At 64.3% G+C, this 23,284-nt stretch overlaps 1 protein-coding gene across 10 annotated transcripts in view; it reads right to left on the bottom strand.

Moving 5' to 3' along the window:
* Positions 1–798: 798 nt before the first annotated feature.
* PTK2B (protein tyrosine kinase 2 beta) overlaps positions 799–23,284 on the bottom strand; it is a 29,081-nt gene continuing 6,595 nt past the window's right edge. For 2 of the 10 annotated variants that reach the window (XM_050710133.1, XM_050710135.1), the window contains exons 2-30: positions 16,358–16,605; positions 14,612–14,790; positions 14,419–14,506; positions 14,019–14,098; positions 13,713–13,775; positions 13,352–13,406; positions 12,487–12,627; positions 11,914–11,988; positions 11,696–11,797; positions 10,685–10,802; positions 10,467–10,506; positions 10,334–10,380; positions 10,022–10,075; positions 9,717–9,814; positions 9,542–9,626; positions 8,960–9,060; positions 8,749–8,864; positions 8,476–8,576; positions 8,305–8,394; positions 7,607–7,811; positions 7,315–7,423; positions 7,115–7,180; positions 5,464–5,610; positions 3,823–3,858; positions 3,430–3,457; positions 3,031–3,077; positions 2,670–2,813; positions 2,025–2,105; positions 799–1,945 (exon numbers count right to left, since the gene is read on the bottom strand). In XM_050710133.1, the coding sequence (XP_050566090.1) occupies positions 1,730–1,945; positions 2,025–2,105; positions 2,670–2,813; positions 3,031–3,077; positions 3,430–3,457; positions 3,823–3,858; positions 5,464–5,610; positions 7,115–7,180; positions 7,315–7,423; positions 7,607–7,811; positions 8,305–8,394; positions 8,476–8,576; positions 8,749–8,864; positions 8,960–9,060; positions 9,542–9,626; positions 9,717–9,814; positions 10,022–10,075; positions 10,334–10,380; positions 10,467–10,506; positions 10,685–10,802; positions 11,696–11,797; positions 11,914–11,988; positions 12,487–12,627; positions 13,352–13,406; positions 13,713–13,775; positions 14,019–14,098; positions 14,419–14,506; positions 14,612–14,790; positions 16,358–16,605 (2,960 nt within the window). In that variant the 3' untranslated portion in view covers positions 799–1,729. Of the gene's footprint in view, positions 1,946–2,024; positions 2,106–2,669; positions 3,078–3,429; positions 3,458–3,822; positions 3,859–5,463; positions 5,611–6,364; positions 6,491–7,114; positions 7,181–7,314; positions 7,424–7,606; positions 7,812–8,304; positions 8,395–8,475; positions 8,577–8,748; positions 8,865–8,959; positions 9,061–9,541; positions 9,627–9,716; positions 9,815–10,021; positions 10,381–10,466; positions 10,507–10,684; positions 10,803–11,695; positions 11,798–11,913; positions 11,989–12,486; positions 12,628–13,351; positions 13,407–13,712; positions 13,776–14,018; positions 14,099–14,418; positions 14,507–14,611; positions 14,791–16,357; positions 16,606–17,279; positions 17,397–17,496; positions 17,676–20,836; positions 20,948–23,284 lie in introns of those variants that run through there. The other 8 variants (XM_035568301.2, XM_050710136.1, XM_035568302.2 and 5 more) reach the window with 8 other exon arrangements.

Below are 23,284 nucleotides of genomic sequence, written 5' to 3'. Positions count from 1 at the left end.
TTCCGTGTACCCCAAAGGGCCCGTGCTTACAAGGGACCTAGTCTCTTCTGCGCCCTGGAACTGGGATTTTCCCTGCAGTGCTTTCTCCTCCAGGAGCCCAGCCCAGGCACCGCGGTGCTGGATGCCGTTTGAGAGGCTTCAGAAAACACTTTGTGCTGTCAGGAGTGAAATGGGCTGGAATAAAGCGTGCCGCCGAGAGACGTGCGCATCCCAGGGGCGCTGCAGCCGCTCGCGCATCCTCTGGTGCGTGCGGGCTGGCTCAGAGATGCGCGTGCGTGGGGCTGAGGGAAGGCGTGCGAGGCAGCGAGTGCCCAGGCTGGATGTGTGCACGGGTACGCGTGTGTCTGACCCAGCACACACCAGCCGTATGGTCTACAGAGCCCGCTGTGCTCGTCTCCTCCCCACATCAGCCCCCCAAAAGCCCCTCGCCAGCCGCATTCCTGCTCCCTTCCCCTCTCAGCTCAGCCCTGCCTGGCTGGGGACAGGGCACAACATCTGGGGGACCCCCGGTGGGGCACGACGTGCACCCCGTGAACCCTTTTTGGGGGGGGCCCTATTCTTGCTGCCCTGAAGAAACCTTCTCCCTGAATTACCCGTGAGTTCCTGATGGTCCTCGAAAAGCAAAGGAGCTGTGGATAGTTTTGCTAGCCAGTCCTGGGAGCAAGGAGAGCCTGGCACCCTGTATGGATTTGGGGCACCCTCGCCATGGCAGGGCTGGCTCTGCCGGGCCCCAGCTCTTTTCCAGGAGCAGCCGGTGAGCAGGGGGCTCGCAGGGGCGTCAGGCAACACAGGCACAGCGGGGCTTGGTGCATGGTTTATCTCAGCCAAAACGAGCAGCGTTGTGGGAAGATGCTGGGGAAAAGCCCGAACCGTACGATTTCCAACTCAAGCACAATCCGAACAGAGACTTCGGTGCTGTTGTCGCTTACGCAGAGCAGCTCGGGGTAAACTCGGCTGGAGGAGGCCCCCTTTCTCCCGGCCGGGTTGTGGCACCGACGGGGTCCCAAACCCCTGCGTTCCCCAGGCCGGGGCCGGGCACGCTCCGGGTGCGAGACCCGACCCGAGGCAGCGCACGGCCCCGCGCCCCTCGTTAAATAAATGTCCGGTACAACGCACAGGGAAATGCAGACAGCCCCTCCAGTGAGCACGCTGGGGCTCCCCCCGGGAAGCCAGCTCCCCCGGTCACCGTGTCCCCGGCTCCCGGCGCCGAGGAGTGGGGTGTGGGACCCCTCCCCACCATGCGCTGCCCCTCGGAGGGGCCGAGGGACGGACACACGGACCCGCTGGACGGACACGCAGACCCACGGGATGGGCACATGGACCCACGGGATGGGCACACAGACCCACGGGATGGGCACACGGACCCTCCGGATGGACACACGGACCCCCGCCAGACGGATGCACGGACCCGTTGCTGGCTGGGAGTGGGTTCCTCCGAGCCGAAGGGACCTTTGTCTGCCCTTGGGGACAGCCAGGACCCCCCTGGCCCTTTTGAGGGACGAGTCACCAGGTGCCTCCCTTCTTCAGACGACCGACAAGATGATGCTAAAGACACGAGCAGCTGCGGGAGGAGGGGGGACAGGGAGGGCAGGGCGGCGAGGCCACAGGAGACACACAAAAGCCAGCTCCTCCGCGATGCTCTCCTCCCTTCTCCGCCGACCGGCGCGCGGCGCTGCCTCTCCTCCTCTCCTTCCCCACCCCTTCTCCTTCCCTCTCTCCGCCCCTGCCCTCACTCCAAGCACAGCTTCACCAGGTTGGCCTGGACCTTGGCTTGGTCCACGGCGTCCAGGAGGTTCTTGGCGTCCACGGCCAGGGTGTGGGAGGCCGTCAGCATCTGCCGCTTGCACTCCTCGCTCAGCGAGGTGACGGCGTTCTGCTGCGCCAGGCGCATCTTGTTGATGAGGTCGGCCAAGTCCTTGTTGAGCAGCTTCTGGGTCCCCTCGATCTGGCCAAGACACGCAGGGGTTAGGGGCGCCCGACCCCGCTCCCTCCTCCCGGCCCCGCGGGGCAGGCGCCGACCCTACCTCGGTGCGGGACGTGGCGGGCAGGATGGGCAGGATCTCGTCCACGCTGCCGATCAGCTTGCGGAGGGACAGGCCCACGTTCTGCGGGGGGAGCGGTGGGGTTAGGACAGCCTCGGGCACTGGCACAGGGAAGCAGTGCATGGGGACATCCCTGACTCAAGGGTTCCAGTGGGGAGAGGGGCACGGAGGGAAGCGCTCCCCGTTGACCCAAGGAGGCAATGGAGGAGCAGAGAATGGTGGAAGCGTTCCCGTCATTGACCCAAGGACACAAAGGAGGAGTGGACACATTGGAAATGCTCCCACCATTGACACAAGGACATAAAGGAGGAGCAGGACATGTTGGAAGTGCTCCCACCATTGACCTAAGGACACAATGGAGGAGTGGGGCATGTTGGAAATTCTCCCACCATTGACCCAAGGACCCAAAGGAGGAGCAGGATACGTTGGAAACGCTCCCCGTTGACCCAAGGAGCCAATGGAGGAGCAGGACATGTTGGAAATGCTCCCTCCCATACATGTAAGACTTTCCCAAGAAGGACCCTGGGAAGTGCTCCCATGCAGCGGCAGCGCTCAGCACACTGACTCCCAGCTCCCTCCCCACTGCTCAGAGCAGCCCTGGCGTTGCCCCCTTCCTGCCCTCCCTACCTTCACCACCAGGATGTACCCCTCGGGGGGCAGGAGGCTGATCTCGTTCTTCAGCTGCAGGACAGCCCGCACCAGGTCCATGACGTTGCTGTACACCGTGTCGTCCGTGCGGTCCAGGTTGGCCGTGGGGGCCGGCTGGATGGACTGATGGGGAGCAGGGCCACCGTGGGCTCGGTGCCCCGGGGGCAAGGAGGGAAAGACCAACGCCCGTGGGGAGCCCTGGCCCACCAGACCCAGCCACCTCCCACCCGTGTCTCAGAGGCTGAGGGGTCACCCAGATCCAGGAGGGGCAGAAAAGTCCCATCCTGCAGGTGCAGAGGGTGATGGGGGAGGACTCAAACCGTGGTGTCCAAGGTCTTACCTGCGCCCCGAGTCTTGGAGGCTTCTGGGGGGGCCCCGTGAACTCCGCTACGCCATCAGTAAGGGAAAGGAAGGAGAGTCACTCTGGCTGCTCCCCAGCCACACGAGCACACTGCAAGACCCCTGAGAGCCATGCCATGTCCCACAGCACCCTGGGGACCCCAACTAGCCCTGGCTGCGTCCCACCTCCCCTCCAGCAGCAGGACAAGGATAAGGGGGTGCCCACGGCTCAGACCCCCCCATGCGCGGGGGAGGCAGAACTGGTCGGCGTGATGCGGGATTGCTTGCAAGGCGGCCCCGAGGCTTCTTGCAGGTCAGCATGGGGCTCCCTGTGCTGGCCCCAGTGCAAGCTGCAGCCCAGAACGGGTGCTCCCCGCGGGCAGCAGCTGTGGGCACTCACTGTAATCCATCTCCTTCTCCGGCAGCATCTGCGGGGGAAGAAACAGCAGCAAATGAGAGGCGAAAAGTCCTGATCGGAGGCAGCAAGGATGGGGGCTGCACTGCCCCAGGGCAGGGGGCATCGTCCCATGGGTTTGGGGGAGCAGGTCGGGACCACAATTATTGCACCCCATCAATAGTTCTGGATGGGTTTCCCCCCACAGCCCCTAAATGCATCTGAAAAGGTGGAAAAGGGGCAGTGGGGACCGGCAGCAACATTGCAGCCTGTAAATATCCACAGCCCACTGGCACCGAAGCAGGTGAGGATCTCTGGGCACCCCAGGGAAAAGGAGCCCGCTGCACCCTTGCACACGAATACACCTGACCCCAGTTCCCTGGGGCTGGCGGCACTCACCAGAGGGGTGTTGTTGTTCATGAACACCGTTGGGTCCTGCAGGGGGGGAGAAGCCTTGTGAGAGGCATCGGGAGAAGGGAAAGGACAGGGAAAAAGAGAGGGGAAGGGGAAGGGGAAGGGGAAGGGGAAGGGGAAGGGGAAGGGAAAAAAGGGGAAAAAAAAGAAAGAAAAAGAAAAAGAAAAAGAAAAAGAAAAAGAAAAAGAAAAAGAAAAAGAAAAAGAAAAAGAAAAAGAAAAAGAAAAAGAAAAAGAAAAAGAAAAAGAAAGAAAAAAAGAAAAAGAAAAAAAAAGAAAAAGAAAGAAAAAGAAAAAGAAAAAGAAAAAAAAAAGAAAAAGGAAAAGAAATAAAAAGAAAAAAAAGAAAAAGAAAAAGAAAAAGAAAGAAAAAGAAAAAGAAAAAGAAAAAGAAAAAGAAAAAGAAAAAGAAAAAGAAAAAGAAAAAGAAAAAGAAAAAGAAAAAGAAAAAGAAAGAAAAAGAAAGAAAAAAAGAAAAAGAAAAAAAAGAAAAAGAAAAAGAAAAAAGAAAAAGAAAAAAAAAGAAAAAGAAAGAAAAAGAAAAAGAAAAAGAAAAAGAAAAAGAAAAAGAAAAAGAAAAAGAGAAAAAAAAGAAAAAGAAAGAAAAGAAAGAAAAAGAAAAAGAAAAAGAAAAAGAAAAAGAAAAAGAAAAAGAAAAAGAAAAAGAAAAAGAAAAAGAAAAAAAAAGAAAAAGAAAAAGAAAGAAAAAGAAAAAAAAAGAAAAAGAAAAAGAAAAAGAAAAAGAAAAAAAAAAGAAAAAGAAAAAGAAAAAGAAAAAGAAAAAGAAAAAGAAAAAGAAAAAGAAAAAGAAAAAGAAGAAGAAAAAGAAGAAGAAAAAGGGTGGACTGACCCCCCACAGAACCATTCCCACCCCTCTGCTTCCTTCCTGGCAAAACTTTCCCAAATTTTGACTCCTTCATCCCGGCTCCCAGCAGGGAAAGATGCACAACCCCCCCCTCACCTTGCCCAACATCAGCCACCAAAACCCATCTCCGATCTCCCGGAGACCTCCACAATTTCCCTGACTCCTGGGAGACCCCAGAGCACACCCCAGGAGCGCTGCTCATTTCCCCAGCTCCCCAGCTCCTCGTGGCCCCGTCCCCATCCCAGCCTGCCCCGGGGGCACCGGGACCCCCAGGACCCCCGTGCTGCTGCTCAGCACCACGACGCCAAACGCCAGCCGCTCGCCCCCGCAGCACCAGGCTGGGGGAGCAGGGCTTGGCTGCAGCGGCTGCGTCAGCCGAGCTAATAAAAGATTTTCTGTCTCTTTCTGTCTCCCCGAGAGCTGCCGCGTTAGTCATGCATTAGCTACCTTGGCTCCTTGTTTAAAAAGCGTTACAAAAGCTCATTAAGACGCAACCGCAAGTACTTAAAAATTGCACAAGTTTCACAATATTAATTTCCCGCAGCAGCTCCGCGAGGTTTTTACAAGTGCAGAAGACAAAGGGGTGCAGGCGGGCTGGTGACGGAGCCGTTCTGGAGGAAAGTGAGACCTGCAGCAGGGCAGAGCTTTTGCATCGCAACTAAACCACGGAAAGCAATCTGAGGCTCTGCCAGCGCCTTCACAAGGGTGCCAGAGCTGGGAGCATGCGTCTGAAATCTCGACCCCAGCCCGACGGCACTCACCAGGGACTTCTCCTCCTGCCGCAGCCACTGGTAGTCCTCCACCATCTGCTTCTGCTGCTTGTCCAGGACCTGCCGCATCTTCAGCCGCTCTATCTCCCAGAGCTTCTGCGCCTCCTCCCTGCTGCTGGGACGGAGGAAATCTTCCTCCTGGTGCACGGAGCCAGCGGTGACGGAGGGCTCAGCAGCCAGAGCCCCCCGGTCTCAGCACGGGAGCCGGAGCCCGCTCTGCGCATGCAAAGCCATGCACCGGACCCCAGCGGCTGTGAGCCTGGGGCTGCTCCAGACTGACCCCGGGGAGCCCCTGGGCTTCCAGCAGCGAGAGGAACCCACTGGCAGGCCCCACACCTCGTGCACCACGTCCTGGCACTCCCAGCCCCACGTGCGAGCCCTGGGCAGCACGCACAGGATGCCCCGGTGCAGCGCATCGTGCCCACAGTGCAGGTGCTGACAGCACCGGGGCCATCCTGGCGTGATGGACAATGCCTGCCTCTGATTTCGGGGCTGTGCAGCAGTGCTGAGGAACCAGGGAAGAGCACCCAAGCTGCCAAACACCACCGGCACTCCAGGTGACGATGAGCCGACCCAGAGCCCCGAGGTCCCACCCGTCCCCAGCACACCCCTGCCCGTTTCTGGAGACGCCGTGCCCACTGCTCCTCCACCGACGTGCCTCCGCCTGGGTGCTTGCACAACATGCATGGCAGGGGGCTGCGAGCACCCGGAGCCCTTCACGGGCACGATGCCTCCAGCCTCAAGCAGCACAGAGACAGGATCAGGCCCACAGCACGAGCTGGAAGCGGCGCAAGCAGCAGCACAAAGCGAGGCACGGCGCGGAGCATCGCCCCCTCCTCTCGCTCCGGCGGGGTCCCCAGGGCGTCCTCGGTGCAGGGGGACCCTCTCTTACCCTCATGCTGTGGCGCTTGAAGACGTTGTGGCGGTTGAGCGGCGGGGTGTGCAGGGAGCTGGCCGGAGACTGGTACTCGATGGGGCTGGTGAGCGTGGGCGAGCTGGCACACAGACCCTCGGGCACCTGCGGCGGGGCGGGCGCGGGGCGGCACAGCACGGAACAAAGCCACGGGAGGTTAGCGCGGACGGACGGACGGACGGATGGACAGACAGACAGAGAGCACGGGAAAGCGGCTTTCACACCTCACAGAGGAGCAGCGACGGCCCTAACAGGACCCTCCTCACCAGGAGGTTTGCTCCAGTGTCCAGAGCACGGGCTGGAGATCTCCCGTGCTCCTGCCCAAACCCCTGCCTGGCCCCCATAAAAGCACCCAAAGTAGAGGCTGCTCTTGAAGGGGGTGCTCCAAGGAGCAGAGCAAACGGTGGAGGCGGTGATCTGTGCTCCCACAAGGCAGCCAGACCGAGCTGCAGGTGACACGGGTGCAGCCAGCCTCCTCTCCTCCGAGCCGTGCATGCAAACTGGCTGCTGGGAGCATGCAAACCGCCCTGCCCTGGGGAGAAAGCCGCTCTCCGAGCCCCGAGGCAGGGACAAGACACGGGCAGGGCTGAGCCCGAAGCGTTGAGCTGTCCTGCTGGCACTCTGGGTCCTGAAAGCCTCCAGCTACCAAGGGCTGGAGCTCCGGGCACGGCTTCCTGGCATCAAGCCCTTGTCGGGCCCCCACGGGCTGCTGTGGCCGCGCAGCCTTACCTGGAACTGCAGCTTGGGAGCCAGGAGGTTGTTCTGGGGCGGAGGTTTGTACCTGGGTCTGCTGGGCTGCAGGGGGAGAAAAGCAGGCTGGCTGCAAGCCTGGGGACGCCCCGTTTTGGCAGTGCATCCTTGGGTCAGGGCACGGGGCAGGTGAGAGCCCTGCAGCATCCTGCCCGCGCTGGGCTCTGCCCTCTCCGCACCTTGGGGGGCGGCTCCTGGAAGGACGGCGGCTCCAAGATTTTGGGAGGCCGGTGGCGGTTGTTCCGCTCCTGCTCCTTGGCCAGCTCCTTCTCCATCAGGTAAATGTCACTGCAGGGGAGAGGGAAAGGTTGTCACAGCCCCCTGCGGCAGGGACACGGGGACGCACGGGCGGGATGGGGGTGGAAAACAGGAGGGAGCAAGGAGGGATGGGGAGAGCCAAGGGAAAGGACCGGGAAAGTACCATGGTGCAGGCACAGGACCCGAAACCTCCCCCACCGCCTCCCTGCTCACCTCAAGCTGCAGACCAAGTCCTTGAACTTGGGCCTCTCGCTGGGGTCGTAGTCCCAGCAGCGCGTCATGAGGGTGTAGAGGACGGGCGGGCAGAGGTCGGGCTTGGGCAAGCGGTCGCCCCTCTCCAGCACTCCGATCACGTCCTTGTTCTCCAGCCAGAAGAAGGGCTGCCGGCCGTAGCTGAGGATCTCCCACATGCACACGGCTGCGGGGCACAGGGGAACACCCACGGCTGATGCTGGAGCGAGCGCCCTGGGGACCAGCCCCTCTCCCTGGGGTCTTGGGGACCCGGTGGCAGTGCCAGGCTTTGTGGAAGGTCGCGGGGTACTTGGCCTTCTCGTCCCCTGGCACAGGGCTTCCAGCTCTGCCGGGGGGCTGCAAGGAGCCGAGCTCCTGCTTATTGCTACTGGGGATGGATGGACAGACAGACAGACAAGTGCCAGAGGCCATGGGGATGGGCGTAAAGGCGGGGAGATGGATGCTTGCTGAGTTTAACCCAGCCCCATGAGCATCCTGAATTCAGGAGGCCCCCGGTGATGGTTGGACTGCAGGGAGCTCTGCCCCAGGAGCCCTTTCCTAGGGTGCCTTTGCCTGAGGCTGAGTAACACCCCCGTGCCAGGGCAGAATTTGTCCCCCTGCAGCAGGACGGTGCCCCGCGATGTGCCCAGGACCCGCTCCGTCCCCGTCCCACCACGCACCGAACATCCAGACGTCGCTGGCCGTCGTGAAGCGTCGGAAGTTGATGGACTCGGGGGACATCCACTTGATGGGGAGACGGGTGACGGACGCTGCGGGGGGAGGCAGTCAGAGGCCGTGCTCGTGGCTGCAGAGGGGCTGGAGCGAGCCCCGGGCCCCCGCGCTCCCCTTACCTTTATAGTACTCCTCGTCCTCGATGTACCTGGAGAGCCCGAAGTCGCCCAGCTTCACGCACTCCGGGGAGGCCACCAGGATGTTCCTCACGGCGATGTCCCTGCGAGGAGAGACCCTCGGTTGTGGAGAAGGGCTGGACCCCCCCAACCCGCAGCAACCCGCTCCTCCAGCTCCAAAAAAAAATGGGTCTGCAAAGCACTCCCCAGCCTCTGCCTTTGCATGGTCCCACTCCCCCCATCTGCCTCCCCCCGCTCCGCTGCTTCCCACCCTACCTGTGCACGCAGTTGATGGCCTCCAGGTAGGCCAGGGCCTTGCTGATCTGCAGCGCGTAGAGGATGAGCGTGGGCACGGCGAGGCAGTGCTTGTTCTGCTCCAGGTACTGCCCCAGCTGCAGGGGGACGGGGACAGGGGGGTGGGGGGGGTCAGGGGCTGAAAGGGTGGCACCGAGGCGGGTGGGGGTCCCCGCAGCGTCAGCCCCCGCACCTCCCCGTAGGGGTAGAGCTCCATGATGATCCAGGTGGGCTCCTCCTCCGCGATGCCGATCAGCTTCACGATGTGCGGGTGGTCCAGCTTCTTCATCAGCACTGGGGGGGAGACCTCTTCAGCCACCCTGCAAAGGTGGGGGGGGGGGGGGGGAGGAGCCTCCGGGAGCCCAAACCCCACCCAAGGGTGCAGGGGCAACTCTGTGCTGTGAAGCCAGAGATGGAGCAGCAGAGGAATTGCCAGGGAGACCCCAATGCCTGCACCAGGGCTGGGGCTCCCGCGGGTTTACGCACAGATGGTGCCCACCCGCTCTCAGCAAGCTTTGAGCAGCTTTTCCTCCCCTCTCTCATAAGACGGGTATTTGGGGCAACAGCCACGTCATGGGGGGAGCGCACAGGACCCCCTCCTCCAGCTGCTCTGCTCCACATTTAAGTGACAATGTGTCCCCAGGCAGGGGGGGAACAGACCGTGCCCTGTCTCGCACCCCAGCACTGCAGCCACCCCACGGGCTGCCCCCCATGCCCCACGGGGCACAGGCTGCTGCAGAGGAGCCCCGAAGATCAGCGGCCCCCCTCGGCGTACCCGCCTCGCTCAGGAACTTGTCCCTGTTCTCGGGGCTGCAGTCCTTCTTGCAGGTCTTCACGGCCACGTTGACCCGCTCCCCCTTCTGCAAGGAGAGGCAGGGGCAGCTCGACCCGGCTCCTCCCGGGGGGTACAGAGGAGGTGAGCGGGTAGGGGGGGACCACAGCACACCCACCGGGTTGGTGTAGGTGCCCTCGTACACCTCTCCGAAGAAGCCCTCCCCCAGGATCCTGCCCAGCGTGACGTCCTCCCGGCAGATCCCGTAGTGCTGCACTGAAGGGACAAGGGCGCACCGGTGGGTGCCACCTCCCCGGGCACGGCCCCACGCTGAGGCCCAGGGGTCCTGCCCCACAGCGCAGCCCCCCCCCCGGGAGGCGAGGTGGGCAGCGAGGGCAAAACTTCGCTCCTGGTTTTGGGGTGGTGGGGACGGGGTGGGAGACGGGGGTGATGGGTGGGAAGGCACCCGGGGGTGACACCCACCTCCAGACCTCGGTCTTGAGGACTCGTCGGGGATTTCAGCGTAAATATCGGAGTCTAGGGCAAGAAGGAGGGTAGGGGCAGTGGTGCAGGCAGCGCCCCAGGCAGGATCTGGCCCTCGGTGCCCGAGCCACCCGGCCTGGAGCTGCCCTGGGGGCACGGCAGGATGCCAGCGCACCCTCCGCCCGGGATGCTCGGCTGCATCCCTGCTCACCGGCCAAGCACCGCTGCACCAAATCACAACCCCCCCCCCCCTTCCAACACCTACTGGGTACCCCCAGGCTGGGGGGGAGGCAGGAGAGCCCCCAGACTCACCCACGCTCACGCTGTCGGCCAGCACCGAGTGCCGCTCCTCCAGGTGCCTGCGGGGTGGGAGGTTGGGGTCAGCCAGCGGGGCTGGGGTAAGGGCAGTGGTCCCGACCCCCCCGCGGGGCCATGCACTACTCACGGGCTGGGGATCCGCGGCAGGCTGCTCCTCTTCTCCTTTTCTGCAGGAGAACAGCAGCGGTTACCTCCTGGCCATGTCACCCTGGCTGGTGGTGGGACCCCCCCACACCTTCCCCTCACCCCTCCAGGACGAGAAGGGCAGGCACCCCCCAGCTCCCCGTGATATTTTGGGATGGTTCTGGGGAAGTGTCCGGCCACCTGGGAATGCAGGGCACCCACCTCTCCTGGGGAAGACGATGAGGGAGGTCTCCAGGCCCCCCTGCAGCCGGCAGTAGCCGTCGATGAGGTCAGCCATGTTCTCCGCCTCGGCCAGCGACGATGTCTTGATGGACAGGGACTGGGGGAGGATGCAGGGATGGGTAAGGGGCTACCCCCCCTGAGCTGAGGGGTGGGGGGATGTGGGGATGGGGATGGGATGGGGATGGGGATGGGGATGGGATGGGATGGGGATGGGATGGGATGGGGATGGGGATGGGGATGGGGATGGGGATGGGGATGGGATGGGGATGGGATGGGGATGGGGATGGGGATGGGGATGGGATGGGATGGGATGGGATGGGATGGGGATGGGGATGGGGATGGGGATGGGGATGGGGATGGGATGGGATGTGGATGGGATGGGATGGGGATGGGGATGGGGATGGGGATGGGATGGGATGGGATGGGATGGGGATGGGATGGGGATGGGGATGGGGATGGGGATGGGGATGGGATGGGATGGGATGGGATGGGATGGGATGGGATGGGATGGGGATGGGATGGGGATGGGATGGGGATGGGGATGGGGATGGGATGGGGATGGGAATGGGGATGGGATGGGATGGGATGGGATGGGGATGGGGATGGGGATGGGATGGGGATGGGATGGGGATGGGGATGGGGATGGGGATGGGATGGGGATGGGGATGGGGATGGGATGGGGATGGGTCACCCTCCTCTCCCCCTTGGGATGGCTTGGAAACCATCTCCCCACACTGCAGCAGACCCCAAGCTCCCCAGCACCATCACTGCAAGCACCCCAGCCCCAAAACCCCCCAGACAAGGGCACCCCGGGCACTTTGGGTGGGCTCTGGTTGGGGGCAGAGCCCCCCCAGCTGCAGCTCCAGGCAGGAACACGGCTGTCTGCCAGGTCCTGCAGGGAAGAGCTGCCATCCCACGGGCACCCCCATCCCACCCATAAAGCCCCGCAAGTGTGTCCCCCCCCCAAGCCCCAATCCTGGGCCCCCTCACCTGGGGGGTGCCACTGAGCCCCAGCTGCAGCACAGCCCTGCCCTCCTCCACGCTGGAGCACCTGATGGACTTGATGTGCTTGAACTCGGCCAGGCAGGTGGGCTGCGGACAGAGGCACGGCCCCGCGCTGTCAGAGCCCTGTGCTCACCATTGGGGGGTCCTCACACCCTCCCCAGACGCCCCCTTTTCTCAGGGACCCCCCCAGTGCGTGCCCCTACCTTGGCTTCCTTGCTCGTCATCTGCCGGATGCCCTTGGGCCCAATGACCAGGTCCACCGTGATGTTCCACCCTTGCTGCAGGGATGGGGAGCAGACGGAGGATGTGAATTTTGTGGGGTTCTCCCCCAAAGCCAGCTCCCCCCCCCCCCCTCATTTTCTGTGACACCCCAGAGAGACCACCTCCAGGAGGGGCTTGGAGAGGGGCGAGCTCCAAGGTGAGAGGAAGATGGTGCAAGGCAAGGAGCCCGGCGTGGGCACTTCTCCACCTTCAGCAACCTTCAGGCACCGGCTTGCACCCGCTGGGCTTGCACCCCCGTCAGCCCACACGTGTCCCCCCAGCCGGGTGGCTTTGGCCACACTGTCACCTCTGAGCAGCCCCAAACCCTGCTGGGGATGCTCTGGGTGGGCGCTCACAACCCCGCTGTGCACGGGGGGCATTTTCACCCAGACCTGGCTGCGTTTAAGGGCACGGTGCCTGCAGCCCCAGCTGCCAGCCTGTGATGGAGGCTGCGGTGTCCCCGTCCTGCAGTGCCACCCTGGCACCGGGGTCCCCGTCCCCTCCCATGGACTCACGATGAGCTCGCAGCGGTAGCTCTCCTGGTCGATGTTGGCGAAGGTGGCGAGGGTGTGCAGGAACTTGAGGATGCACTCCTCCTCGCGCAGCAGCGCGTACTGCTGGAAGGTCTGCTGGATCATCTTGCGGAACTGCTTGGGCTGCGGGCAGAGCGGCTGCTAGCCACGGCGGGAGGGCGCCTGGCACGCAGCGGGGACCTGACCGGTGCCACGGGGTGCTGGGCTGCGTGCACGGACACATGCATACACACACAGACACACCAGGGCACATGGGCACCCACGTGCTCACCTGCAGGTACGAGCAGGAGGCTGTGTGCACAGGCACGTGCATCCATACGTGTGCATGCCAGCGCACCTCCATGTGTGTGCAGCCTGACATGCACGTGAGTGTGGGCAGATGTGCATGCGTGTGTGTGCAGGCCAACCCTTGCACACGTGGCCATGCTTGTGTGCGCATACTTATGGACACGTGTGTTCCTGCAGGTACACCACGTGGGCAGAAATGCACGCGTGCACGTGTGTGCACGATACACCCACGTACACCCACATGTGCATGCAGACACACCCTCACATTGTCAGCAGACATGCTGTGCACGCACCTGCAGGTGCACAGCTGCACACCCATACACACACGGCCACTCACGTGTGCACACATACACGTGTCTACACCAAAAAACCCTCACAAGCATGTGCAAAGCCACATACCCGCGTGCAAATGCACACACATACATGCACATCCCCACACACGCCTTGATGCACACACACGGACACCCCCAGGCACCCACGTGTGCACCCACACCGTGCGCCCAGCCCTGCGTGCAGACATTCAGCCCCCCCCCACCCCCCCCAGGTGCATGCCCCTCACCTTCAGGTTCTCCTGCATCTGGCTGGGGAAGAAGAGGTCCAGGCCCACCTCCTTCCTGGGGAGCAGAGACCCCGTGTGCATTAACGGCCCCGCGGGGGCTGCGGACCCGTAACACATGGGAGGGGGACACCAGCAAAGCAGGGAGCAGGGGGTGCATGGGGTGGTGGGGTGCTCCTTGGGGAGCTTCCCCCTCCCACCCCACACCAGCAAGGTGATGGCTGTGGGAGGATGAGGAGGCTCGGGGCTGAAGGCCCACCTGGGGAGCCCTAGTGCAGGCTGGAAGGGGGTGGATGAGGGGCAGGGGGCTGCGGGGGTCTCTCTGGGAGACCCCGGGGCCGCGGGGCAGGCTGTGCCTACTCACTCCAGGAACTCGAAGTTGGACTTCTTGTCCAGCGCGTTTTGGGGCATGTCCTTGTAAAACCTCCTGCGAGAACAAAGTGACATCAGACGGCCACCCATGCATCGCCACATGTCCCCCCCCCCACCCCACATCCCCCCTCCACATCCTTCCCCCTAGTGCACAGCCCCCCCGTGCAGGGCTCTGGAAGCCCCTTCCCGCTGCTGCCACCCCAAAACCCTCCCGGCTGCTCCGCGGCCCCGCTGCCACCGCTGCGGCACCCCTCCTGCCAGCCCCCCGCTGCGCTCCCAAAACCCCAGGGGCACGTACCTGAGCTCGAGGCAGCCCAGCTGCAGGGCCATGCCCTCGCTCACCTTGCTGGCGTAGTTCTGCATGTACTCGCTTCGGAGCTGGGGGTGGGGGGGAGAAATGGAGGTCAGGGGGTGGAGGGGATGCCACGTACACCCACAAGGGTCCACATGCTCTGGCATCCCGACCCGGGACGAGGGCGGGGGGGGGGGGTGTTTATTGCCATGGTTGGGGGCACAACAGGACGGGACCATGGGGGGGTCCTGCAGGCTGCAGGCTGGGGGGGGGGGGGTCCGCAGCCCAGGGTGAGGCAGGGTGAAGGTAGAGGGCTGCAAGGTCCCGGGTTTGGGGACCCACGTGTGCTGGGCTCCCCAAGAGGCGATGCCCCCGGTGCTGGGGGACCCCCAGGGCCGCCTCGGACCTGCTGGTAGAAGTAGAGCAGCGTGGTCCTGTCCTCTGTGAAGCGCTCCATGTAGTCCTCGGGCAGGTAGCGGATCTGCAGGTCGTACCTGGAGACACGGGACAGCCCCCGGTGAGGTCCCCATGGGCGGGCTGGGGGCACGGAGAGGGACCCCCCCCCCCCCCCCCCCCAAGCCAAGGGCTCCGTCCCTTACCTCCACTCAGCCTCCAGGTGCAGGCACTCGTACTTCTCCTGCACCTCGCCCACCGTCAGCTCGGGGTGCAGCCAGTGGATCTCGTCCGACTTGACGTGCTTGAGGCGCAGCCCGTAGCACTCGGCCAGCTTGATGTCGGGCCCGATGCGGCCGCTCACCAGGATGGACTTGATCACCTCCTGGGGACGGGATGGGGCAGGGAGGAGTGGGGCTCAGCCCCCTGCAGGCCCCCAGGACCCTCCCCAGCCCCGTCCCCCTTCGTGTCCCCTCCGCCGCGGTGCCTTCTGCAGCCAGCTCCGGCTCAGAGCTGCCGCGGTTTCAGCGTGGGCACCCTCGCAGCGCAGCGCGTCCTCGCACGCAGGCACTGCGAGCCCAAACTGCTATCGCCACCTGCCCCACGGACTTGACACCAGGCCGCCAAGGTCTGCAGATGAGCTTCAGCCAGCTCAGCCACGAGGAGGAAACCCAGCACGGCTGCAAGCACAGCCCCGTGCTCAGCCCCCGCAGCCGCCGCTCAAGCTCCGGAGAAGCGCGCATCCTGCTCTGCAGCGACACAGCCTAAACATGCCCAATTTTTTTGGGTGCTGCTGGAGGACAAAAGCCTGAGCGGGTCATTTCCAGCCTGGCACCTGAGCAGAGCTGCCCCGACGTGCTGTGGAGAAGCCGTCGGGGTGGGCATTTCCTTGCCCTGTCCTCGCCGCGGCCGACATCGCGGGCACCGTGCCCACGGGTGTGGGGACAGCGGGGCGGCACGCACGGCCCTGCAGCTCCTGCCTGGCCTCTGCTCTCCGGCTGGAGGCCAAAAAGCAAGCGCAAGCTGATGGCTGATGGCACAGCCCAAGCTATGCCTTGCTGTGTGAAATGCTGGCGGTTGCGTTTAGGTCCACGGGTCAGGCCAAGACCTTCTGAAATAAAATCTCCCAGTCTCCAGTTACTTGTAGCTTCAAGACCTCCAAATCCAGACATGGTGTTCAAGCCATCAGGAGCCCTCAGGGAAGATCTGTCCCCGAAACTTGTCCTGCCAGAAGCCACAGCAATTTCTGGCCTCGGTGATGGCCCAGCTCGCCCTGGGGAGGAGCGACCCGCATCCCGACCCTTGTGCGTGGCACAGGGGACAGCCAGACCATCTCCATTTCATTGTCCTTCCTTGCATTCCCCAGAGGCATCTCCTGATGAGTCCTCGCCTTCTCCAACCACTCCTGTGCTCGTCTCCAAGCTCTTCTGCCATGCCACGAGCTTCCCCCAGGGACAGGAGGAGGGGATGTCCCAGAAGCGACCCCCGGCTCAGTTGCGCTCTGGTCCCCTCTACCTGGGCTTCCCGCAGTGTGCTGCCCCCCGAGAAGGAGCAGCATCACCCCCTGCACCCACATCCCCCCTGGGAGGCTGGAAACCATCCCCACAGCACCCAAACGCAGCGCCCTCTCCATGGCAGGATGAGCCACGGCCAAACTCCTCTTTGCTGTCCACCAAGGGGCCAGGGCGACTCGGTGGGGCTGAGCCCTGTTGCAGGAACTGACAGCGGGGCTGAGGAGCCCTCGCCCTCTCCAAGGTGGGCTGCTGGGGATGCCCAGATCCTCTCTCTGCCCCCCAGGGTTTGGAGCCAAGGGGCTCTGGGGGCTACCAAGCTGTGGGAAAGGCTCCTGCCGGGAGCTCGCCCTGATGCCAGACGGACAAGGTGCACACCCCCCCCCCCCACCCCTCCCAATGCCCTCCCCGGCCCCGCGTGCCCCCCCCCCGCCCACGTACCCGTATCTCCGTCGTCACCGGGCACTTGACCAGCTTGAAGTTCTTGCCCATGTTGAAGCTGTTGCTGTAGAAGCACACCTTGAGGATGCGCATCTCCTCCCGGTCCGCCTCCAGCGGCCCCATGCCCAGCGTGGCCTCCAGCGTCCCGCCCAGGCTGCGGAAGGAGCTGCTCCGCGGGCGGCCCAGGGGCTCGGGGACGGCCGACATCCTCAGCACGCCCGGGGCGCTAGGAGCTGAGCATCCCTTCCCTGCGGAGAGACACGCTGCTGGGGGGGTGGGGGGGTGGGGGTCTGGGGGCGGCGGGAGAGGGAAGGGGGGGGGGGGGGGCACCCCAGGGAGTTGGAGGGGATGGGGACGGGGCAGGGACACCCGTATGGGTAGGAGGGGAGGGAGGGAAGGGATAAAGGGACGGAGAGCGATGGAGAGATGGAAAGAGAAAGAGGAAGGAGTGCGAGCGAGGGTGCTCTCCCTCCCCATGTGCCCCCCCCTCCCCGGCCACACACGGCCACTGAGCACCAGCCGCGCCCTGACCCAGCACCTCCAGGCAGGACCCGTGTGTCCTCAGCATCTCCTCTGTGCCCCCAGCACCTCCAGAGCAACACCCCCGTGCCCCCAGCACCTCTGGAACTGTGTGTCCCTGTGTCCCCAGCACCTCCAGAGCAATGCCCCCATGTCCCCAGCACCTCCGGAACAGTGTCCTTGTGTCCCCAGCACCTCTTTTGTGTCCCCAGAGCCTCCAGAGCAACACCCCAGTGATCCCGGCACCTCCAGAACAGTGTCCCTGCGCCCTCAGCACCTCCAGAGCAATGTCCCCGTGTCCCTGTCGCCTGCAGAGCAACACCCCTGGGTCCCCGGCACCTCCGGAGCAGCACCCCCACTGTGTCCCCAGCACCCCTGGAACAAAACCCCTGTGTCCTTTCACCTCCAAAGCAACACCCCTGCATCCCCAGCACCTTTGGAGCAACACTTGTGTCCCCAGCAGGTCGCTGCTGTCCCTCACCCACGCGGACACCGCCGCGCACACGGGGTTTGGGCTCCGTCAATCAGCTCTAGCTCCAGCTCGCCCAGCGCAGCCTCCCCTCGCCCAGCGCAGTGACCGCCCCTCGCCCTCCATCCCACACGCCCAGTCCCACGCTCACCCCTGCCTCCCTCCGTCCACGGCCCCAGAAAAGCGGGCGAAGGCTTCGCCCCGTGCCTCTGTCCGTCGGCCACGGAAGTCTGCGCAGCGCAGGGCCCCGCAGCGCGACTTCCTAGCGGAGCCGAATTTAGCAGAGGGCTTCGCGCAGAGACCAGAGCAGAACGGGGAGAGAGCAACCCCGGGCCCGTCGCTACGCGGAAGGGCAATACTTATTTATATTGATTCGCTCTTTTATTTTTAGAGGTCATCAAAACTGGTAGCCTGCTCGAAAACGTCCTTCAGGCTGGAGGGGAAGTGGTTTGAGTTTTCGTTTTACCGAGAAAAACTGGGAAAAAAAAAAATAATATTCAGCCTGCGTCGATCTAACAGGGCATGGGATCTTGGATGATCCCAAGCAGATCCCAAATCTTGTTTTTTTTTTGTGGGGTGTTTGGGCTGTGAGCTGGGCAGGGCTGGCAGGAGGGACGGGGAAAGCCCTGTCCTGCGTGCCCTGGGGCCGCTCGCTCCGTGCGTGGGGCCAATGCGGGCTGCGAGCAGCTGCCCCACGCTGATCTTTGGGTGTGCAACAATAAATGTGGAAATTCACCCGTCAGGCCCCTTCCGGGTCCAAGCCCTCGCTGAGCTCAGCCCTCGAGTTACTCATTAACAGGCAGGAGGCTGTTTGCAAACAGGAGCCCGGCTGCTCGCGGGTCGAACCCGCCTGCGTCACCCCCGGGGCTGCCATGGGGGAACGGCCCCGGCTCGGGGGTCCCTGCCCTGGGCAGGGGGCGAGGCAGGGCTGGAGGCACAGGGGGGCTGGGAAAGATGTTGGGACACCCGGGGGGGGGGGTCTGCCCTGCGGATCCAGGCAGGTGGCACGGGGACCTGAAAGGTGCCAGGGGACAGGGTGGGTGGCACCCGAGGGGTCTCCGCTCTCCGCAGCGTGCTTGTGGGGTTGTACAGCTGGGGACAGTGCGGGGACAACCCCAAAGTGCCCAGGGGGATGTGACACCCTCTGGGACCGCTGGGGACGGGGCAGGAGCAACCCCAACGTGCACCTTGCGCCGGCTGAGGAGAGGCAAGCAGGGGAAGGCAAGGAAAGCGCACAGCAAGGCGCTGCTTGCAGGAAGCATTTTCGAGGCTGGCCGGTGGCTTTTCTTCCTCCCCATTTTTTTTTTCCCCTCCCCTTTCGTTTCTGCGATTTGTGCTGTAATTTGCAGGGAGCTCAGAGGCGGCCCCGACGCGAGCGGTGCCAGGGCGTGCTGACAGCCCAAGTCCCTGCTCCCGCTGCAGCCCCGCGCAGGACTGTGTGCCGCCGGCACGCCGCGCGCTGGCTCCTGCAGCTTCGGCTTTTTTAAAGCAGCCCCACAGAGTCACCGGCCTAAAAAACACGCCCGGTGCTCTCGGAGCTGCACGAAGGGCTTGGCTGGCAGCGGTGCGAGGTGCCCTGCAGCAGCACGGCCAGCCCGGGTTCCTCCCAGGGAAGGGGGGAAGGAGGAGGCTCCGCATCGCCGCGGCTGCGCTGGAGCATCGCCGAGATGCTGGTGGGACACTGGGGCAGCAACCCCCGGGCACGAGAAGGGCAGCGGTGCTGAGCTGGGCACCCTCAGCTCCACCACGGGCTGCGTGCCCAAGGGCACGGGTTTGTGCGTGTGCGCTCACACATTTCACACCCTTTTTCTTTTTTTTTTTTTTCTCTCCGCTTCACAGCAAGGCGGGGAGGATCTCGCAGCAACCCACATCCTTTACAGAGCCCTCCTACAGCCCCTGTCCCTGCAGCGATGCACCTTGTGGTCCCCTGCTCCCCAGGAGGACTGGGGGAAGCGGGGACAGCCAGTGTCCCCCCCCCGCAGTGGCCGCGGTGTGCCTGACCAGCACTGGGGCAGAGCATCCGTGCTGCGGCCGCCCGGCCTCGCTGCGCTGGCCCCCTGCTTCCTGCTCACCGAGATCAAAATAGCGATAGGGCCGAGCAGAATTAGCAAGCCCCCGGCCTGGCCCGGCCCCTGGGGCAGAAATGTTCGCTTGGGGTTTTGCTGCTGCCCCCTCAGCTCCCAGCAGAGGCTGGGTCCCCCCCCCTGGCGACACCTCTCCTCCCACCCAGGAGGGCCGGCCAGCCCCTCGCTGCCCCTCTGCGTCCCCCCCTCCCCAAATTCACAAACTCCTCACCGAACTGCACAACAGCTTCTCCTGCGAGCACCGGACATCTACGGCTGAGCCCCGTGTCCCCTGGGTGTCAGGGGCACCCTCCTGGGGGTGTCGGGGTGGGGACAGGGCCGGAGAGCTCAGCTCTCGGGTGGGAAGAGCTTTAGGACGTGCGCTGGCGTTTCTCAGGGTGCATGCACCAGAAATGCTTTGCTCGGTTCTTCTTTCTCCCCACTTTCTCATCATTTTCGGTTTTCTTTCCCCAGCCCCGTTCCCACGACACGTCCCCTTGCACTTTCAGCAGGGCTGAGCCCGCGGGACAGGACCGGGGCTGGGTGTCCCCTGCGTGTCCCTACCCTGGTGGGTGACGTGGGGAGCACCCCACAGAGCACCCCACGCTCATCACACCCCCACACACATCCCTGCACGAGATGCCCAGCCGAAAAAAGAGAGCCGAGAAGCACGCACAGCACCCCAGGGCACATCCCTGCTGGCTGGGCACCCCTGGGACCCCTTCTCCGGAGCGGCCATGCCCCACATAGACCTGGCCACACACAGCCCCTCATTTTCAGGGTGCAGAAGGGGCAGCACCCCATATTTCCACCCCTGCCCGCTCACCTCCCCTCTGGCCCAGGGACAGGGCCCAAGGGAGCCTGGCTCTGCCCCTGGCGCAGCGGTGGCATGTGAGGACAGCGGGGACACAGCCCAGCCCAGTGCAGGGACAGAAGCCACCCCGAATCGAAACCAAGTCCTTGCCACCCCCAGCAATGCCACCAGACCCCCGCTGCAGCCCGTGTGGCCCCCCTACAGACCCTCCCCGTCTCCTCGGGGCTCTGCTGGGGCACCCCAAAACGCCCCCGCTGCACCCAGCCACCCGGGCCCTGGCGCGGGGCGCACCAGGAAGTTTCTCGTGTCGCTGCCACTCGCTCCGGGGACGCAGAAAAATTTCCTGCCCGGGCACCGCTTCCCCCAGCCCTACCCAAACCCCAGCCACCCTGGGGCCGACCACACATCCCCGTGCACCAGGGACGGGCTGAGCCCACCCCCCACCCCCCCACCCCCCCCCCCCCCGTTCCCCAGTTCGGTGTGACGAGTTTGCCCGTGCTCAGCCCGCCGCCCACCCCCTGGTCAAGCACAAGGGGTGAGGGTCTGCGCCCCAACGCTGCCCCCAGGGAAGCCGGGGGGGTGGGGGTGGGGAGCAGGAGGCGAGGGGCACTTACAGAAAGTGGGGGGGGGGGGGGGGGGGCCGTCCCCCGCGTCCCCACCCCGAGCCCGTGCTGACGGCGCTGCCTCTTCCTGCTGCGGCTGGCGAGGCTGTGCGGAGGCATTTGCATAGTGCCCGGCACGCAGCCCACGCGCGGGCACGCTCGCACACGTGCCGTGCACGGCTGCTCCAGCCCATGGTACCGGTGGGGAAACTGAGGCACGGCTCACCCACCCCCCCCCCCGCCGACACCCCCCCCAACCACCCCACACAGCACGGGATGGAGGTTTGGGTGTGCAGCAGAGGCAGGCAGCAGCGCCCAGCCCTGTAGCGCTGTGCTGGGGGGACTCCTCTTCCCCGCCCACCCGCGGGACCCCGCAGCAAGGACCCCCCCCGCTGTGCCCCCCTAATTCACCCTGGGTCAGTCGGCTCCGGCCCCATGCTCCCCGTCCTGCCCCGTGTCCCCCTGCAGAGCCCCCTTGCCCCCACTCCACGCAGCCCCCTCCTATGGCCATCACCTGGCGGAGACGCCCCCCCCCCCCAGCACCCCACATCCCCAGAGTTCCTTCAAAGCGCCCCAAACCCGCTGCATTTCCAACCCCCCACCCCCAGCTTAGGGGCTGCAAGCCCCCTCCTCCCAAAGGGCAGGGGCAGCAGGGACCCACCACTTACCCCGGCCCCCCCATGAGGGTCCCAAACCCGGGGGCTCCGTTCCTCACACCAGCATCCAGTGCATCCTGCCCCAAGCCATGCTGCCTGCTCCCTGCTCCGCTCCAGGACCCCCAAAAAAAAACAAAATTGCAGCCCCCAGCCCCTTGCCCCCCCCGGGGGCTGCAGCGCTGCGCTCCGTGCCCAGGTGCCCCCGGAGCACCCCGGGGAGTGGCGATCCCAATGGCCAGGGACAAGATCCCAAAGGCCAGGGACAAGCGGGGGCCCCCGCAGCGCTGCCCGCCCCACCCCGGCCCTGCCCCATCCGTGCAGGTATTTAATGACTCACGGCAGGAGCCTTACGGTGCCGGGAGCCCAGGGCTCTCGTGGCGGTGACATCTGGAGCAGCGCAGCACAGCGCCCACACCTCGGGGCCACATCTTATAAAGGGGGCTTTTGGGGCACCCAGGCGGCTTGCCAAAAGTCCCCAGCAGAGCCCTGCACCAAGCCCGTTTGCCTCAGTTTCCCCTTCCTTCCGCCAGCCCCGGGGCAAAGGGTGAGGGACCCTGGACACCCCAAGGACCCCAGCCTCGCCCCCGTACAGACAGAGCCGGCAGCAGGGAGTGGGGCCGGGCGCCCTGCAGCCCACCTCCCTGCGGGTCCCTGCCTTATCTCAGGCGTCTGCTCCCCATACCTGCCCCAAACCCGCCCTGCCCCGCTCCCATCCATCACGCCAGCCCCGTCCCCCGCGGGCACGGCGAGCAGGATTTCACCTCCCCGCTGCAGACGCAGGGTCGGGAACACAAAACCACCCTGTGTGGCCTCGGGGTGCTGCTGAGACCTCCAGCGAAGGACTTGTGCGCCACCCTCAGCCCCTTGCACATCCCCCCCCCCCCCCCCCCGGTCCCCATCCCCTTCTCCCACCCACAGGGGATTTGTCCCAGGCTGGTTTTGCACCAGCTGGACCCAGTGCAGCTCGGGGAACCCCACGGGAGCGCAGCCCATCCGGCACCGTGCCCTGCCTTGGGGACTGCTGCCTCTCCGGGCAGGGAAGGCAAGACAAAGACACCAGGGCCAGGGGATGACGGGGGCACGGGGACGAGCGTCCCGTTGCAGCGGGGTTGGGGTGTGCAGGATGGTGCTGCTGCCCCAGCCGGCCCCGCTCAGCCCCTTTGGGCACTGCGGGGAGCGGGGCCGCCACGTGATGACCCGGAGGAAGCCCATTTCGCAAAGCAGAGGAAATGACACAAGCTCCAGCTGTGGGGACAGGCTGCCCCCGGGGGGTGGGGGGGGTGGGGGGTTGGAGCAGGTAAAGCGGGTGCTGCCCTCTCTGCTTGCAGACCCCAAACCAAACCAACCCCTGATGACGCCCCCCCCAGCTCCCCACGACAACCGAAAACGCCGCCAGCGGTCAAAAAGCACCCCCCAGACCTCATCGAGGATGGGTCCCAGCACTTTTCCACCTGACACCTCTCGTGCTGCAGGGGCATTATCCCCCCACCACCACCCCAACACACCCCCATTTTCAGAGGGGGAAAACATCGGTGCGGGTGTTTCTGGGCGCAGGGCTGTGCCGGGACACGCGCCCCCACCTCCCAGCCCGCTGCTGTGGCTGCCGGCTGCACCCAGGCAGCTGGGCACGGCGGTAGGGGCAGCACGCTCCCGGGAATCAGGAATAACACGCGGCGAGCTGCCGTGACGCCCACGGCCGGCAGCTCCCCGAGGGGGTGACTCAGGCACGGGGAAAGATCTGCGTGTTCCCGGCATGGAGCTGGCGAGGGGACGCGGCGGGGCCATCTGCGCAGGAACAGCTCGC

This window comes from Cygnus atratus, chromosome 3 (assembly GCF_013377495.2).
Source record: "Cygnus atratus isolate AKBS03 ecotype Queensland, Australia chromosome 3, CAtr_DNAZoo_HiC_assembly, whole genome shotgun sequence".
Lineage (NCBI taxonomy): Eukaryota > Metazoa > Chordata > Aves > Anseriformes > Anatidae > Cygnus > Cygnus atratus.
This window is presented reverse-complemented; position numbering and strand designations above follow the sequence as displayed.